Here is a 19,256-nt window from a genome sequence, read left to right on the forward strand (position 1 = left end):
TCCAATGATTGAAAACTAATAGCGTGCATCCATTAACTCGATTTGTTTACATTTGTTACATAGGACCTTTTCAAAAGTTACGCGAGAATTATTGTTTTGCAAATAAAATCATGTTGTTTCATCAATTTAAAAAAAAAGTACCATGTAACTTACTGCAGAAAGCAATACAAAAGGGCATTTATAGTTTAATGTATCCCCAAAATACCTGAGAATTATCGATCTGATGTGTTTAGCCGTTCAGTTGCTTCTCGATTGAATAATTTATTGTTGAAATTACAGCAACATGGTTTGTGGTTATTGTTTGTTTGTGTTTGTTTATGTAATTTGCAATGAAGCGGTCCTCAAGTTTATCAAAACTTGAGTAAGTCAGATGCATATTTCAACTTTAAATGTTGCGGTTTTCTGCATGATATTTTTGACTAAGGACTACCCCAGCAAACATTAAATCGCATAACAAGCGTATATATAACAACATATGCCCTAAAATTTGCGATTATATGCGATTATGATTTATTCGGAATTCTTGTAAGACTTGGCACGTGTAGTATGATTTCAAACCCCGTTCCAAAGTCCATCTTAAAACTCCCAATATACAAATTAGCTTATTATCTTCTCCTCATAAGCAATTGATTGTTTCAAAATAAATGACTCATGCGTGGTCACTTCAATTTACGATTCCCACGAAACATTCCTCAAGCGCAACTGCATTATTTCGTTAATTGTTTTTCTCCCACATTCGTCCATGTAAACAAGCCAACATGCGCGGGCGATATGAATGCACCCTTACATCATGTCGCGCGCAGCTAAAGGCAATAAACCAAAAACCAAAACAAACCCAGTTCTATTCTGATTAAATACGCGACCGTACACAAAGTCGTCGTGACACTTTACGATTTCTCATGAAATCGATATGCGCGCTTATGAGCGCAGTAAGCAATTCTATTTCTTGACACCATTCACATCGAACACTGCATTCGATTGATTGGCTATTCCCCTTTGAAATCGACTTGGCTCCTCCCAATGAAACTCTCCACAAACTGTTGGCTAAGTTAGCTTAAGACTTTTGTAACTAGGATTAAGAGAGTTCTTGTATGACACTCGACGCGGACGGCCGCGTGGAACGACGAGAAATAAATAAAGTTTTTTTGAATAAAAGTATAACTTAATTAATAGTAATAGAAAATGGCGACCGTGATTTTGTTAAACTGCAATCTTCGGATCCGTCTGTGCTCGTTCGTTAATCTGCTGGGATGTGGTTCTACTACGGTGTTATACTTTATTGAGTGATAATCGCAATTTTATACAGCCGACCCGTTGACGGGTGCTTCGAAATTACGTGCTTCATAAATATTTTGCTGTGATCATATTAGAGGTGATTTAAATTTAGTTATTACAAAAGAGTTCCTAAAAGTGATACAAACAACTTCAGTCAACGTTATCCTGCTGTGATAGTGTGTGAAAGTATTGAACTTCGAAAATTGAAAGCTGCAGCGCAGCGATCTAGGTTGAGGCCACAGACTCTGTGCATGGCAATTGTTTAAGAACCGGATCGCAAGTTGAAACCTGTTCAAAATGATTTGCTAAACTACAATCTTCGTATGGACAGTGTTTATAAATACAATCTCCAAAGTGAAAGTCGTGATGTGCTTTTGGACGGAGTCTAGACTTAGTGAGTATGCTTCAGTGAATGAAAGAGTTACTTGCCAACTCTACGGAAGTAACGGCACCAGAGTGTGATTAACATGCGCAGACAAAAAGCGTTTATTACCGATAATGATCCCAAAATCGAGCAATAACAAGTGAAAAAAAAACGGTTCCGAAAAAAAAAGAGACAAGCAGCAGATAGTGTCGAGTGTGAGATCTTTGGAGGCAGTGAATGTGTGGCAACAGGAAAATCGTCGACTCAGAAGGAGGTTCCCGGACGCGAATCATCCGCCAGTGGTAATGGTTCGCAAGTGGTCCTGATTTGTATCCCCCACGAGTGAAGACGGAATTGTGAAGCGGGACCGTATTCCAGTGTAAGCAGTGAAAGCAACGTTCCAGCAGCATGCAGCCTATGTGCAATTAGTGCAGAAACTGTGAATATCATCATCAGCCAGGAAAGTTTTGGTGTGGTTCGATCAGCAGCAAGCAGCATGAGCAGCAAGCAAAGTGAGCAGTGTGAGCAGCAAGCAGTATGAGCAGCAAGCAAAGTGAGCAGTGTGAGCAGCAAGCAGCATGAGCAGCAAGCAAAGTGAGCGGCGTGAGCAGTGAATCAAGCGACGGTGGTCCAAGGACAGTACTCAAGGAAATGATTAAAATAGTTTTTTATATATCTGTAGATTATACTCGAGGGAATGCAAATAGCACCAAACAACAAAAAAAACCCCTACACAAAACAAAACAAAATTGAGTGAAGTTCACTTAAGAAAATTTTTTTGATTACACAAGAATGATATGATGAAATTAGAGTGATTTATACAAAAGAAACAAAAAAAAAATGGGGAAGACTTAATAAATGAAATACAAGTGAATCATATACAATTAAATAATTGTTATCATTTAAATTGCAGTAGCAATTAATGAAATACGAATGTAATACGAATATTATTATATTTTTTTTTCTCTCTTAAAACGAATATTAAGAAAACGAACTAATATGGGATTAATTAATACAAAGAAGGTTACAAATTCAGGAGACCCTCAGGTTACGGTCCTTAACTATCTCGAACAACATTCGCAGTTTCACGAGACTAATGAGACTATCCTGTGTGTAGTTCTAGTTATCGTACTATTGCTTGCGATTGCAAAAATTTATAAGGCATATAAAAATTGTACCCGATCGGAAGCTCTGAGAGCAGCAAGATCTGTTGCTGGACTACAAGAGACAGCTTGAAATATACATATATATACCTTATTATTATTTTTTTTGCAAATTTTGGTAATTCTGATAAAAGAACGAATACGAAAATGATTAAAGACGAGCTCCAAGAGTTCCTAGAATTATTGGAAGCGGTTAGCAAGGGCAAAGGCGAAGGACCTTTCGCACCCGATAATGAAGTATTTGAACACTGCAATAATCCTAATACATGGGAAGATGTACTAGATAGAATCGATGAATTACCTGGAGATGATCCAATCACTTGGTTAAAACTCCCAGGGCAAAAGGAAAGAAGAAAGCAGAGATTAGCTAACAAACAAAATAAGAATCAAAAGAAATACTAGTTAATAAACAGAAAAGGCATTATAATCGCAATATCTTGTATTTTATTATTATGAAAGAACAAATACTATACGAAGTAAATATATAATGAGTTGTGTTAGAGTCGTATAATGAAATTTGTAAGAACTATGTGTTAAATGGACCAACTGAAGGAAATTGAATCATATCTAAAAAAGGAATACCAGAATTTAAATAAAAATAAAAACAGACCACGAACATTGCATAATATAGAATCTAAAAGGCAACAATTGCAAGAAAATATAGCCAAATATAGAACTGTATTAAAATCGTTTGAATATCGACTAGGAGCATCAGTTTGGAATGATGAAGTTGAAACTTATGGTGCTCTGAAACAAATATACCAGAAAGCCATAAAAATTTTAGATGAATCAGAAGTAATACAAAGGGAATACGACAGTGAACCGGAAACATATGGAAAATCCAGTAGTTCGTTACACCCTTTCAAATTAAACACTGAAGACTCATTATTAAGAGTAAAAAGCGAAATTAATTTGATTAAAAAGAGAATCAAATTAAAAATACTGGTAAAAATTTTAATTTGGTATTTCAAAACACGTAAACCAAGCAAAATGGCATTAAGCATCAAAACAGCTGCTGAATTGGCAACACTAATACCCACCTATGATGGAAGTCCAGGTGGAGTAAGATGTTTTATAGATGCAGTTAATCTGACTAGTACAATAGTACCAGAGGAAAATAAGGCTGCAGCTATTCAAATAATCTTGACGAAATTGAGTGGTAAAGCGAGAAATTTATTCTCCGCCACCCCAACTGATTATGACGAAATCACAACGCGAATAAAATCAAATTGTGAAGAAAAAGGGACTTCTGATTTAGCAGTAGCTAATCTGAAAAATTTGAAATTGAAATCTGTTAATGAAATCGAGAATTTTACAAAACAACTCGAGGTTCTAACAGATAAATTGAAAGACACTTATATTAGAGAACAAATTCCTGACAATGTGGCTAGGAAAATGTCTCAAAAGACAGCCATTCAGACCCTTATAAATGAAACATCAAATAAGGAAATAAAAATGATGCTGAAGATTGATAAATTTGATAATCTCCAAGAAGCCATCAATGTCATGGTGGAGAATGAGAAAACGGAAAATAGAGACACAAATGCCGTAGTAATACATTCGATCAAAAACAGACAACCAAATAATTTTGGTCAGAATAATAACAAATATATAAATCGCAATTCTAACCATAGAAATCCAATGATGAACGACCGATTTAATCAGAGAAATTATTCTCAAGGCAGATATCAGAATAGATATCCAAATAACAACAGAAACTTCAATCGTAATTGGCAACAATATCCCGTTAGTAGAAATTTCAACCAAGGCTCTCAACAATACTCTTCTCAAAGAAATTTCAACCAAAATATTAATAGAAATCCTAACGGAACTTTCAATAGAAACAACATTCCAACGAGAATGTACGTTGCTAATCAGCATGACATTCCTCGACTGAATAATCATACAAGCAATAATCGATTTTATCCACAGAACGAATCAGATAATAATTGCCAAGCTTTGATACCGTTCAACAACAATAATACAAATAACCATAACAATCAACCGACACAATCAGGAAATTACAATCCCGATTATTTTTTAGCCAACCAGTAACAATTGAGCACAGATGTCGACTAACTGGGCAATTGTTACGGTCAGGCTCACCGATTTTGACAATAAATTTAAATGCATCAAACTTTATTCAGGTCAAAGTGCACATGACTGGAAACAAAGTATGCAATCTGATCATAGACACCGGTGCAGATATTTCGTTGTTTAAAGCACGAAATATTCTCCCAAATCAACCTGTAAATATTAATAATAAAATAAAATTAACCGGAATTACGGAAAATAGCGTAGAAACTTTAGGAATAACAAATACAGCTATGTGTTTTAATAATACTTTAACTTTAAATCATGATTTTCATCTAGTTACCGCAGACTTACCAATACAAGCAGACGGTATACTAGGACGAGATTTTTTAATAAATTTTAAGTGCTTAATAGATTACGAACATTGGCTACTTACCTTTAATATAGCTAATATACAGATTTCAATATCAATTGAAGATAAATTAAAAGAAGGCTTCATGTTACCAAGCCGAAGTGAAGTAGTTAGAAGGATACCGTATTTGAATATTATAGAAGATATGGTAGTTCATTCAGAAGAAATTTATCCAGGAGTTTTCTGTGGAAATACTATAATTTCACCAGCAAAACCCTATGTAAAATTTGTAAATACAACAAGCAAACCTTTGTATATACACTATTCAGAATTTAAACCTACTTTAAGTATTTTAAATAATTACTCAATACTTAATGGTAATAACAAAAAACTTAATAGTGATAGATTCGATGAAATTTTTAAGACCATTGATACAGAAAAAATTCCCATATATGCCAAAGACAAGTTTAAAAATTTAATTAGTAGATATCAAGATATATTTTGTCTTCCGGAAGAGGATGTGACCCAAAACAATTTCTATTCGCAGAATATCGTTCTGAACGACAAAGTTCCAGTATATATTCCTAATTACAAGACAATTCATGCTCAACATAATGAAATAAATAGACAGGTGAATAAAATGTTAGAGAGTAATATAATCGAACCCTCGGTTTCACCATATAATTCACCAATTCTTGTAGTACCAAAAAAATCTTGTGATAATGACAAGAAATGGCGTTTAGTTGTCGACTTCAGACAACTAAACAAGAAAATTTTAGCAGACAAATTTCCTCTACCAAGAATTGATGATATTTTAGACCAACTTGGAAGAGCAAAATATTTTTCAACTTTAGATCTCATGTCAGGATTTCATCAAATACCTTTGGATACTGAGTCTAGAAAATTTACAGCATTTTCAACACAAAACGGACATTATCAATTTACGAGATTACCGTTTGGATTAAATATAAGTCCAAACAGTTTTCAACGCATGATGACCATAGCAATGGCCGGTTTAACCCCAGAAATATCTTTCATTTATATCGACGACATTATCGTCACGGGATGTTCAGTTAATCATCACATTTCAAATTTGACTCAAGTTTTTGAACGATTAAGATTTTATAATTTGAAGCTCAACGCTCAAAAATGCAAATTCTTTAGCACAGAAGTTACCTTCCTAGGTCATAAAATAACAGAATATGGCATGTTACCGGATGATACTAAATTCTCAGCAATTCAAAATTATCCAATTCCAAAAAATGCGGATGAAGTTAGAAGATTCGTTGCATTTTGTAATTATTATCGAAAATTTGTACCAAATTTTGCATTGATTGCAAATCCTCTTAACCAACTTCTGAAAAAGGATTCAAAATTTATTTGGACAGATAATTGCCAAAATGCATTTAAAATATTACGAAATTCATTAATGTCACCTAGATTACTCCAATATCCAGATTTTACGAAGCAATTTATATTAACAACAGATGCTTCAGACATAGGTTGTGGAGCTGTATTGTCACAACAAACACCAAATGGAAATTTACCAATAGCATTTGCAAGTAAAACTTTTACACTTGGCGAGAAAAATAAACCAGTTATTCTGAAGGAATTAACAGCTATACATTGGGCTATAAATTATTTCAAACCTTACCTATAGGGTAGAAAATTTTTAGTGCGAACAGATCATAGACCATTGGTTTATCTGTTCGGAATGAAAAATCCAACGTCAAAATTAACCAGAATGCGTCTTGATTTAGAAGAATATGATTTTACAATTGAATATATATCAGGAAAATCTAACGTAGGAGCCGATGCTTTGTCAAGAATAATAACAACCTCTGACGAACTAAAGAAATTAAACATATTAGGAGTAAGCACGAGAGCAATGACTCGTAACATAAAAAACGACGATAGTATAGGAACATCATCTCATAAAGAGATTTCTGTACCAAGAGAACTTGATCACTTCTCTACGTACATGACAAACAACCCATCAGAAACCAACAAATTAATCAAACTTGAAACAAAAGTTGACAAAAATGAAATGAAATTTATATTGAAGAAAAATAATAAAATTCTTGCGCTAGTGCAGCAACAAATGGAAGTCAGACATTAGAATCTGCACTTCTAAAAGTCGAAGAATCAATGATTAAAATGAACCAAAGGAAATTAGCGCTGTCAACTAAAGATGAAATTTTTAAAATGATATCAATTGAAAACTTTAAAATATTAGCAAATGCACAAGTGTATTCAATTGAAATTATTATTTACAATCCACCAATATTTGTAACAAAAAAGGAAGATATTCAAAAAATATTATACAACTATCACAATACCCCTACTGGAGGACATATTGGTCAACATAGATTATACCTTCAAGTAAGAGAAATGTACAATTGGAGCAATATGAAAAGATCGATTGCAGAATTCATTAAGGCCTGTGAATTATGCAAACGAAACAAAATCATAAAGTATACCAAGGAAAAACAAGTGGTAACAACAACGTCATCCTACCCATTCGAAGTTATTTCCATAGACACTGTTGGACCTTTGCCTAGAAGTCACAACAACAATAGATATGCAGTTAGTATTCAATGCGATTTGACAAAATATGTCGTATTGATTCCGGTACCCACAAAAGAAGCTAACGTAATTGCTAAGGCGTTAGTAGACAATTTTATTTTAACTTACGGAACATTTTTAATTTTACGCTCTGATCAAGGAACTGAATACAATAATGAAGTCTTTGAGCAGATCTGTAAAATGCTTAAAGTCGAACAAAAATTTAGTACAGCTTATCACCCTCAGACGATAGGATCGTTGGAGAGAAATCACAGGTGTTTAAATGAATACCTGAGATCTTTCGTTAACGAACATCAAACTGATTGGGACGAATGGTTAAAATTCTATTCTTTCAATTATAATACAACCCCACATTCAGATCATGGATTTACCCCTCATGAACTTATTTTTGGAAATAAAGCCAAACTACCACATGAATTATTCGAAAAAGGAACAGAACCAATATATAATTTTGAACAATATAGTAAAGAATTAAAATTTAAAATACAACGATCTAACGAAATAGCAAAAGACAAGTTAATTAAGCAGAAAATTCAAAGAGCAAGCAACTCAGAAAATAATAGTAACCCAATTCATTTAAATATTAATGACAAAGTTTATCTAAAAATAGAAAACAGAAGAAAACTTGATCCATTCTATGACGGACCATATATAGTTCAAGAAATACTAGATACAAACTGCAGGATTCAGAACCCCAAAACAGAACATACACAGACAGTACACAAAAACAGGTTAATAACAATATAAAATCAAACAACATTCATTTTTTTTAGAGAAGTTACTTCATTCGCAAAAGCCAATTATATTACAATTATTTATAGAAATCTTTAGAAATATATCAAATTACCAATATTATACAAAACCACATACCATTGTTTACAATATACCAACAGCTTTGGAAAATAAAAGTTTAGAAACCTATAAAAAGTCTATACAATATTTGTAACATTGAGAGAAGCCAAGGAATAATTAATCCATAATCTGAATACTAAGAATGATTCCATTGCATTACATCATTCTCTTAAAGAGGGATGGTGTAGTATGATTTCAAACCCCGTTCCAAAGTCCATCTTAAAACTCCCAATATACAAATTAGCTCATTATCTTCTCCTCATAAGCAATTGATTGTTTCAAAATAAATGACTCATGCGTGGTCACTTCAATTTACGATTCCCACGAAACATTCCTCAAGCGCATTATGCATTATTTCGTTAATTGTTTTTCTCCCACATTCGTCCATGTAAACAAGCCAACATGCGCGGGCGATATGAATGCACCCTTACATCATGTCGCGCGCAGCTAAAGGCAATAAACCAAAAACCAAAACAAACCCAGTTCTATTCTGATTAAATACGCGACCATACACAAAGTCGTCGTGACACTTTACGATTTCTCATGAAATCGATATGCGCGCTTATGAGCGCAGTAAGCAATTCTATTTCTTGACACCATTCACATCGAACACTGCATTCGATTGATTGGCTATTCCCCTTTGAAATCGACTTGGCTCCTCCCAATGAAACTCTCCACAAACTGTTGGCTAAGTTAGCTTAAGACTTTTGTAACTAGGATTAAGAGAGTTCTTGTATGACACTCGACGCGGACGGCCGCGTGGAGCGACGAGAAATAAATAAAGTTTTTTTGAATAAAAGTATAACTTAATTAATAGTAATAGAAAACACGTGCAAAATTATACGATTTAATGTTTGCTAGGACGTCATTCGGGAACATATTGAGAGTAACAATTGAAAAGTTTTTTCTGGTTTAAGCCAGCTGTATTCGGGACATCGAAGGTACAGTGTTGCTATCTACAAATTTATTCATATCGGGTTATGCTTCGGGTTCGGTTCTCCTTCTGTTCCGAAAATCCATCGTCAAAGATCGTTTTTCTGGTTTCGGGGGAACTGTCTAGAGTGTGGTGGCTTGGTACAATAGGCATTGTCAGTCTTCAAGAAAGGCCACGAAACCCTGCTCCTCTAAGCTGGTTGATGCCGCTATAAGCATCATTGCCCAGTACTGAAGATGCTCAGGACGTAAAACAAAATAAATATTTTAACTTTATGTTTTCAAGAAAATTACCTTCCAGAGCACTAGATTTTTACTGGTTTTCGCAGTTACCCGCACGATTATGGTAACCCTATTGGTCTAGAATGGATACCACACGAACTAACATTCAGCTCTTGGTTTGTTTTGTTCATTTTAGCCGTCAGTACGCTTTTGACATTTCGCTTTGTCTCCGTTTCGTAGTGTTGTGTTTTTCGTACTTCGCGAGCCTGTGTGTGCGAGAATTGTATTTGGCTGAGATGCTGACGAGATTATCACGACGGGTTACTGCAGCGGACGGAACAGCACATTTCGGGGCATAAATCGCAGTAACCTTCGCGTAACGGGTGTGTGTGTGCTAGATTCGTTGTTCGTCAGCATTCTTGACAGTATCAGGAAACGGATACGGGCGGTTTATTGCAAACGGGAGAGGAATCGTGTGGCTGCTCCAATGATTGCGTTTTCTTTGCGATCGGGAATGTTTTGATTCTTGTACGGAATCACGGATTTTTTATATGTCATCGTCGTAATTGACAGAGAGAGCGATTAAGCAATTTTTTTTCTTGTGGAGGAAGTCATAGAAGGCAGAGGAAGGAGCGAGAAAAAGAAGCTTTTAGCACGGTGACGACGGATTTTCATGCGTTGATTGCGGTCGCATAGTGACTACGTAATGTACAAGGTCGAGCTGAAACAGGAAAAAGCTGAGGACGTGGATGACCAGCAGCAGGAAAATGCCAAAAGCGACGACGACCATAGTGGATCGGATCAGGAAATCGTGGTGGGAATCGATGAGGACCATATTAATTTCTTGACCAGTATGGCGTCCGGTGATGATTCACTGGATTGCCCGCCTGAGGTTAGTAGAAAACGAGGGAGAAGCGAACACGATGAGGATGAAGATGAAGACGTAATGGCTACGGCGGAATCAATTTTATCGAAGGCGGCGGAACGTACGAACCAGCAAATATACACATGCGAGTATTGCAACAAAACCTTCACCTGGCTAAAATCCCTTACGGTGCATCTTCGCACTCATACCAACGTAAAACCGTATAAATGCGAACTTTGCGATAGGTCCTTTGTGCGGTCCGATTATCTTAAATACCATATAATGAAGTCCCACGAAACAAACGAACAGGTTTTCACTTGTACAGCGTGTTCTGGGGTGTTTGCCACTAACCGAGGCTTATTCAGGCACATTCGAACCGAGCACGATGGCATTGCTGAACGGAAGGATAACATTCCAATGGGTGTGGATTGCGCATCGGACAACGAATCGTACGGAGATGTGGATGAAAACGGAAAATACGCGTGTACCTATTGCGAGGAATCTTTCGACGCTCGTGACCCACTGATTGGCCACATGCGAGGGCATCTTGGAGAAAAACCCTATAAATGTGACCTTTGCTCAAAGTCTTTCATTCGTCAGGATTTCCTGCAGTGCCATCGGTCGAATCACTTCAAAACGCTGGACTACAAAAATAACGGGTACGCAACAGAAACATCCAAACGACCCCGAATCAGTCTGCGGAAGCTGGAAGATCTGGTACCTTCTAATTCCGTCTCGAGAGCGGAATCCAGCGATGACGAGGCTGGCGATGGGGGTGCTAGTTCATCGGAGAGCGAGCACCAGATGGTACAACGCGGAAACTGCCACAAGGGCGGCGCTGAAGGTGACGAACGGAGCAGTCTACTGGCGGCGCTGCTGAGGGAGGTTTCCAAAACCGATAACGACTGGTTCCAGTGTCCACGGTGCGACAAAACATTCTCGCAGGAAACGTCCTTGAAAGTGCACCTAAGGACACACACGGGTAAGTTTAATCTCTTTGGTGGCTTCATTCAATGTTTGCGTTTGGATGATTGGTCTTGAGACTAGCAGATCGAACGCAAACGTTTGGTTTTGGTTGAAATCAAATTCTTCTCCTAGATTATCTTCTAGATTAACAAACATGTCAGAAAATTGAGGTGAATAGAATGTTCATGTACGTTCATATCAAATGTTCACAAAGAACGTGAAGTAAATAAACATCGAGCTTTAATAAAGTAATTCGGGTAACTGTATATTTATACAGTTCACGAAGCAACGAGGTTTTTCGATCCGTGTAGAGATCCGGATGAAGAAAACGGCATCCATATGGAACTTTTCACTGAAATTCGATTGTTTCTTAACGTATCCTTTTACAGTTCATGGTGAAATAATTTTCAGAATGCCTTGGGACATAGAACTATTGAATTAATCCATTTTTATCAAAACGAATAGTGTTTGAATGAGTTTTTCAACTGGGAAATGTTTCTCCTGACTGTTTCAAGATGTTTTCCTCGCTTTTTATATATGGACTGAGAATTAATAACAAAAAAGTGTTTGTTAACGTTCACGCTCACGAGAGATTTAAACCTGCCTTGAAGAAAATAAAGTTTTCCATTCACAATGAACACTATATTGATGCGGAGAAGTTAATTTTCATTCATAATTTCTATTTTACGGGTGTTCAATTTGCCTGAAAATCCATTATTATCTTTGATGCTTCACTAATGCGGGCGCTACACGATTCGTCCAACGTTTCACTCGAGTGTTAGACTCAAACATTTGACTCGATGAATCGACAAATGTTGTGACGAATGTGCTGCTACACGGTGAAGTGAATGATTGATTCAATGCAATCGGCGAGTATTTGGATCGAATGTTTATTGTTTTTATTTACCATCAAAAACGTTAGGAAACTGGATGACGATGCGAGTATTGAAATTGCTGCCGTAGCAATTATACTGATATCGGGCTGTAAATTAAAAATGCTTGAAATCAACATTATTAAACTGCAATATTTTGCCGAATATTTCGAATTTTAGGAATCAATTTCATAGTTTCTTTATCTAAAACTTAAACAAACCAATCTGTCAAAGATAGATTCGGACGAATTGTGTAGCGGTGTATCGAATGTCATCGAGTGTCGAATCAACGAATGACAAAAATCCTTTGACTAGTGCCACTCGCGTTGGAAAGTAATCCATAACGAACGGATTCCCTTTCAACGCGAATGTTCGACGCTCGACATTGGAGGTTCGTAGCTCGTCAGTCGACTACACGATGCGTCGAATCATCGAGCATCCAGCATTCGGGGGTGTTCGTAGCATCGTGTAGTGCCGGCATAACTCGTAAAACGAGCTTCAATGACGTGCTGTTCGTTTCGTTTTTACCGTGTGTACCGCCGAAAATTTCGGCGGAATTACATCGGAGAGTAGATGATCTGGGAGGAGCCAGTTGGAGTAGATTTTCGGATATATTAATCACTAATGGATTCATGATCTGGCAACGGATGAGAAATCTGTACAATAAAATCGTTGTTTTGTACAACTTAATGATAATCTCCTGGGTACATCACCATGTTCCGGTTATTGTTTGGAAAAAAATAATTATTTTCTGGCATTTCTGTTTTAGACACGCAATGTGTATTCCCCGGGTACATTTGAAATCAGCTTGAAAAGCCAAGTGAACAGGTTGTCCAGAGTATCTTGCGTCGAATTTTGCAAAACGACAGGATTAGTAACCGTGTTGAAATAACTCCATAGTCTGCAAGTTGTCTCAGCGTGCAGTCTCTAGTTAGACAATCATCCATATCATTCATGTAGAAACTATACCAGAGAGGGCTTTGGGCTTTCCAATCTCACTTGCCTCCAGTAATGCGAGGCAATATTCAGTTCCAGGAACTAGTATAAAAAGTTCAGCAAACATAACCTAGCTGCTAATACATTCCCAGCTGTATTTTACAATCTGGAAGATAGGTCAGAACCTCATCTATCGGATTCTATAGCAAACTCAAATTGGAACGTTTTTGCAGGTGAGTTATTAACCCTTAGTGAACGAATGCCGCCATACATGCGGCATTCCGTTTTATTTCAGTAATTATGTTAGGTTATGCCTTTTTTATGCATGCAACGTGATCTGGAGCATTCCATTCCGAGCAACTCCTCTCGCTCTGGAAATAAAGCATTTAATTTCTTAAAAATCCGTCGACCAACTGGTCATCCTTCTAGAAAAATGCGCTCGTTCGTGAATGGTTAACTGAAGAAAAAGTTGATGAAGAGAAATCGATCAAGTCACTTATATCACTTCCATTCTGAGCCCCACAAATCTATCATCGAAAAATTCTTTAAACCGCTTTGAAGCTGAATGTCGCTACGACGTAGGAACGAAAACGGGGCAAGCCTTCCTTTCAAATTTGAAACCCCAACGGTCAGAGTATTCCCCACTTTCATTTGTATGGCTCCAGCCACGCATTCTCCTAGCCGTATTCCAAAGAGTGCTCTGCCATCATCTCGTAGATTAACATGAGTGCAAAAGCATAATGAGAGTCACAGGCGTTCATTCTTGTAAGAAATAACTGTTTTCGAAAAGCTTGTCCTGTCAAATGTTTCAATGAAAAACAGTCCATCAAAATGCTAATTATGCATGCAATTTTAAGAAAAGCCTCGTACTGAAAATTCTTCCCTATGGCACTTACGTCACTTTGCGAGATTACGGCAGTGCTCATAGCTTGACAAACTTTCAGTTTGACTCATAGAGTGACCTGGTACTTTCGAAACCATTCCACTAATCCAGTTTTCCTAATTTGTTCTAAGGTAGACGATTTTTCAAGGTAGACCTTTGGGCACTCCTTGTTCCACCAAAGTGATGGAGGACAAGATGATGGTAGCATGTACACTGTTCTTTTGAACTTGAAATGCGCTTTCGTAAATCAACCCTGATACAAAGTTAGGGGACGAAGTTCATGCATCGAAACGATTGATTCAGATATTATTTCCGCAAATTTTCTCCACTTAATATTTTTCGTGAGGTCATACGTAGTATCTACTGATTCATTGGCGGTCGTGGATGTTATTGATCACTATCGTGGGGATCTTGGATTACCACCCACGCGCAATTCTTACATGAAATTATGAAAATCGAAATAAATTTTTCGATGCCAAACAATGCCAAAATGCATAAAACGTCGAGATCTGGTGTTATCTAGAGAAAAGAAAAAGTAACCTGGGACTTCAAAAACATTGAGACACACCTAAACCATGTCCGATTGAGCTAAAAATTTTCACAGGTCATTTTTTGGGCCAATGAACAAAACGTACATGACCGGTTCTCCAAATTCGATGATATTTGTTTCCATACTTCCATTGCCTCCCTGAGGAATATATGTCGAGGTAACACAGAGATCTTTGCCATTGATTTGTGCCTGACAAGCGACAACTTTAATGCTTATCGTCGATGGAAGAGTAACTCTATAGAAGGAGTAACTTTTTTGTTATCCCCAATAGTACGCCACCGAACGAGTCGTTTCGTTCAAGGCGAATAATGTTAATGTCTTGAAAATTCACCTTGTTTGAAAAAATACATCACAGTTAGATCGGTGAATTGAAAATATGGATTGGTCCAGTTTAGGGAAGATGTTTCTGCAATTCCACTGTATAAGAGTGTTCAAATCGTTGACCTCTTGACCTGAATCAGGCATCGAGGGAAATAAACGCTGCTAAAAAGGCATGTTCTCACAACCGGAAGCAAACATAACATAAACATTTTAGCTATTTACTTCTACTGTTATTTCAGATATGAAATCGCATTGTATCGATAGTTGGGAACTTTCGAAAAGCCTATTTTATCTGTATAATCAACATTGTTTGTCCATTCATCTATTTAAATTATATCATCTTTTTCTAAAACATTCACAGATATCGACACGTACAAATGCCCCCTTTGTGATCTGGCGTTCATACGACCCGACTACCTGAAGAGCCACCTCAAGAAACACATCGAAGACAACGGCGAGGATCCGGGGGCTCCCGGATCGATCGATACCTCGACGGTGTCTTCTGGCGCTTTCGCGGGAAGCACCACAAGTTCGGTTCCCTCATCGCTATCACTCCTGAAACCGCTCAATGCCCGACCACAATCCACCGGCATCTCACTGCTCAAACCGCCCGAGGAACGGAAACCTCCCGACCAGCCGGAGTACTGCATTCGCACGGACGATGGGAAATTCATGTGTACCGCATGTGAGCGAGTTTTCTCCCACCAGCAAACGGTTCGAATACACTACCGGATACATACCAACGAAAAACCCTACAAATGTAGCCATTGCACGGAATCGTTCATTCGATCGGACTATCTGGAGCGGCACCTGAAAGTACACTGGAAGGATGGTCCGGTGATTACGCCCCCGATGATGGGAAAAAGTTGGCTCACGACGACCGGCACGGCCGATAGTGGTGACTCAATCAGTCCCCAGAAACCTAAAATTGGACGCGCTGGACTTCATCCAGAAAACTATCACTTTATCGAAGCTGGTGATGGTCAGTACGTGTGTAAGATCTGCGACCAGATGTTTGCTCACAGCGATTTATTGCGAAAGCATGCGCTCACCCACACGGAAGAGAAGCCCTTTTTCTGCGATATTTGCGACCGATCCTTCAACAGAGTCGATTATCTGAAGGAACACTTCAAATCGAAACGACATCGCCAGGCGCTAGCGGAAGTAAACGGGGAAACGATGGACGATGATGATGATGATTCGACCACCGATACGAGCCTCACCGGAAGAATGGCTAAGACAAAGTCGCCCATCAGTCCGATGACCAATGCTCTGGCCGATCGGATCGAGTTCCAACGAACCGGAGACGGTCGGTATAAGTGCTCCGAGTGCGACAAGACTTTCGTGACGGCTGTGACACTGAAAATGCACCTCCGGCTGCATACAGGCGAAAAACCCTACAAGTGCTCCAAGTGTAGCATGGCATTCATCCGGTCGGATTATTTAAAAACACACGAGAAAATTCACCGTCAGGAAGCGTACATGAGTCAGCGCAATTTGGCCTCGATGGACAATACTACCTCGGGTGATGAATCGGACGAAGAAAGATTGCACGACGGGTCGATAGCAAGTAGGAACGGTCAATCAGAGGGCAATCAAGAGGAGCTGCGTGGTGATAGGTCTGACGGGGAGGTGGAGGAGGACGGTGAGGAAGAACAGGACGATGAGGAAGATGACGAGAGTGAGGATGAACAGGTGAGCGCTGGTAGTATCATGAGAACGGCACAAATGCCATTCATTTGCTATAGTTAAAATATCGATTAAAGGTGAAAATCAGTTAGCTAAATAGTCGTTGCCGTTTTAGGTCATTGAAATAATGGTGAAAGAGGAGGACTCGGATGATGATGAGGATGAGGACGAAGATCAAGAAGGGTATGTAAAATACGCCGTTCAACCATTCAATGTGTTGTTCACATAGCATGTTTCTTTTTTTGCAGGGATGATGAACAGGAAGAACAACATGAAGAGGAAGAGGAAAAGGAGAACGAAAACAACAATGGCTATGAACACGACGACAGCACATCTCGTGCGAGTGCCGGTACTGGCTCGGAACCTTCGGGTCCGAAATCGAAACATCGCTGCCATTTGTGCAAGAAAGAATTCGCATGGCCAAAGTCACTGAAAATCCACCTCCGCACCCACACCGGGGAACGTCCGTACGAATGTGACGTATGCGGCAAAAGTTTTACCAGATCCGACAGTTTGAAGGCGCACAGGAACACACACGGCGATGTTCGGGTGCTTCAGTGCCATCTATGCGATGCCAGCTTCCTTGACGGGAGTGGTCTTATTCGACATCAGAAGATGAAACATGGCATCGAGCCATTAGATGGTTAAATGCTTCGAACTTTTCTTTTTGGCGAATCGTTGTAAATAGGCATACATGTGTAGGCTGATCACGTTTCTTGGTATCACGTCCATACGAAGACAATATTTTTCTCGGATGCACCAGTCAGCACACCGAGTTAGTCATGCAAAGAGTGCAAGTGTTTCATCAAATTTCTGGTTAGAATCGGAACACAAAATGGTTATATTGAAATCAACACTGCACGGAACAGACAAACACACAAACATACATACACACGCATATAACAAACAATACAAAAAATCAAGATAATCTATAATCTAGCTTAGGGTAATGAAAAAGAAACACAATTTTCTTGTAGATTTTTTACGGTTTTTATTTAAAATAGCTGTAGATTCAAAGGAAAGGCACCGAGCCTGACAGTTATCGTTACAGTATATATGTAAACATTTTCCTCGATATCGTGAAATTGCGAATGAAGCGATGAATTTGAGCATTTAATTTTAATGCGATTTTTGTGTAAAGGGAAAACACTAGTGGCTTTTCTCTCGTCTTTGAATTTTAAAACTCTGGTGTACAAACGAACGGCAAGCAAAATTTAGGTATACTTTTGTGTAGTCACTACCCGAAGATGTTAGATTGTTTTTACATGAAATATGTATATTTGTATCGAGTTCACTTCAAACTCTGCGTACAACAAAGTGATGAAATCATTTGAACGGAAATTTCATGTTATATTAGGATCCGAAATATTCCTCTCTTCGCCATGTTTTCAACAATGTTGTAATTTGTTATGTACTTTATTTTTACTGTTCAAGTTCAATTTCGAGGGTCATATTAATTCCTAAATAACATTCCTAAATTGATTACCGAAGTAGCCGACATCATTGGATGACCTGTCAACGCAGACACTGTCCGAAGAGTAGCATAAAGGAACAATCTGAGAGTTCGTGTAGCCCGTAAAAAGTCTTTCATCTCAATGGTGAATATGGTGAAAATAGACTACAGTTTGCTAAGGCATATGTAAACAGATCTAAAGAGTTCTGGAACAAGGTCCTTTATACAGATGAGACAAAAACCAATCTCTTTGCTCGGTTCTTGAGGCACCCGAACCACTATTCAAACGATACAGACATCATCCACCGCTACAAGTAACATTACGTTTCCGTCAGGCTTGTTCGTTTCGTAGTACGATAGACACCGTTTCCTACGATTATCGTAAAGCTGACTTCGAGGGAATGATCGCTTTTTTATCATATCAACTGGGACGATGAACTTCGGGATTGTGACGCGAACGCGAAAATTCTGTCCCCACTTACTAACCAACCTTGGTCCAATCTTCGACTGACGCGACTAAAGTCATATAAACGTGCTGGTTTAAAGAAATTTTGCGAACAGCATACGATCGTGTCAAAACGGAATTATAACAACGCCAACAAACAGTATAAGCGACATAACAATCGGCTTTACCAAGCCCATCAACGTGAATTACAAAACAAGCTTAAAGTGAATCCGAAAAGTTTCTGGAGACACGTGAATGATCAAAGGAAAGAGTCAGGGTTACCTTTTTCTATGCTCAATGTAGATCAAGAGGTGTTTTCGGTGTTTTCGTCAACGAACATTTGTCTATAGACCATATATCAGCTGCCGTTAGTGAGGTTCCTATACATCGTGTCATTAGGTCGCATCCGCCAATTTCCGGTGATGACGTACGAAAAGCTAGCCTCCGTCTCAAGAATTCTGTCTCCGTTGGTCCAGACGGAATACCTTCGCTTGT

At 38.2% G+C, this 19,256-nt stretch overlaps 1 protein-coding gene across 1 annotated transcript in view; it reads left to right on the plus strand.

Moving 5' to 3' along the window:
• Nucleotides 1-18,194, plus strand: part of LOC129771137 (zinc finger protein 271-like) — a 44,680-nt gene extending 26,486 nt beyond the window's left edge. The window contains exons 2-5 of the mRNA XM_055774524.1: nucleotides 9,978-11,628; nucleotides 15,536-16,869; nucleotides 16,979-17,046; nucleotides 17,112-18,194. Of these exons, the coding sequence (XP_055630499.1) occupies nucleotides 10,488-11,628; nucleotides 15,536-16,869; nucleotides 16,979-17,046; nucleotides 17,112-17,511 (2,943 nt within the window). The 5' untranslated portion in view covers nucleotides 9,978-10,487 and the 3' untranslated portion in view covers nucleotides 17,512-18,194. The remainder of the gene's footprint in view (nucleotides 1-9,977; nucleotides 11,629-15,535; nucleotides 16,870-16,978; nucleotides 17,047-17,111) is intronic.
• The last annotated feature ends 1,062 nt before the right edge of the window (nucleotides 18,195-19,256 follow it).

This window comes from Toxorhynchites rutilus, chromosome 2, assembly GCF_029784135.1.
Source record: "Toxorhynchites rutilus septentrionalis strain SRP chromosome 2, ASM2978413v1, whole genome shotgun sequence".
NCBI classification, from domain to species: Eukaryota; Metazoa; Arthropoda; class Insecta; order Diptera; family Culicidae; genus Toxorhynchites; species Toxorhynchites rutilus.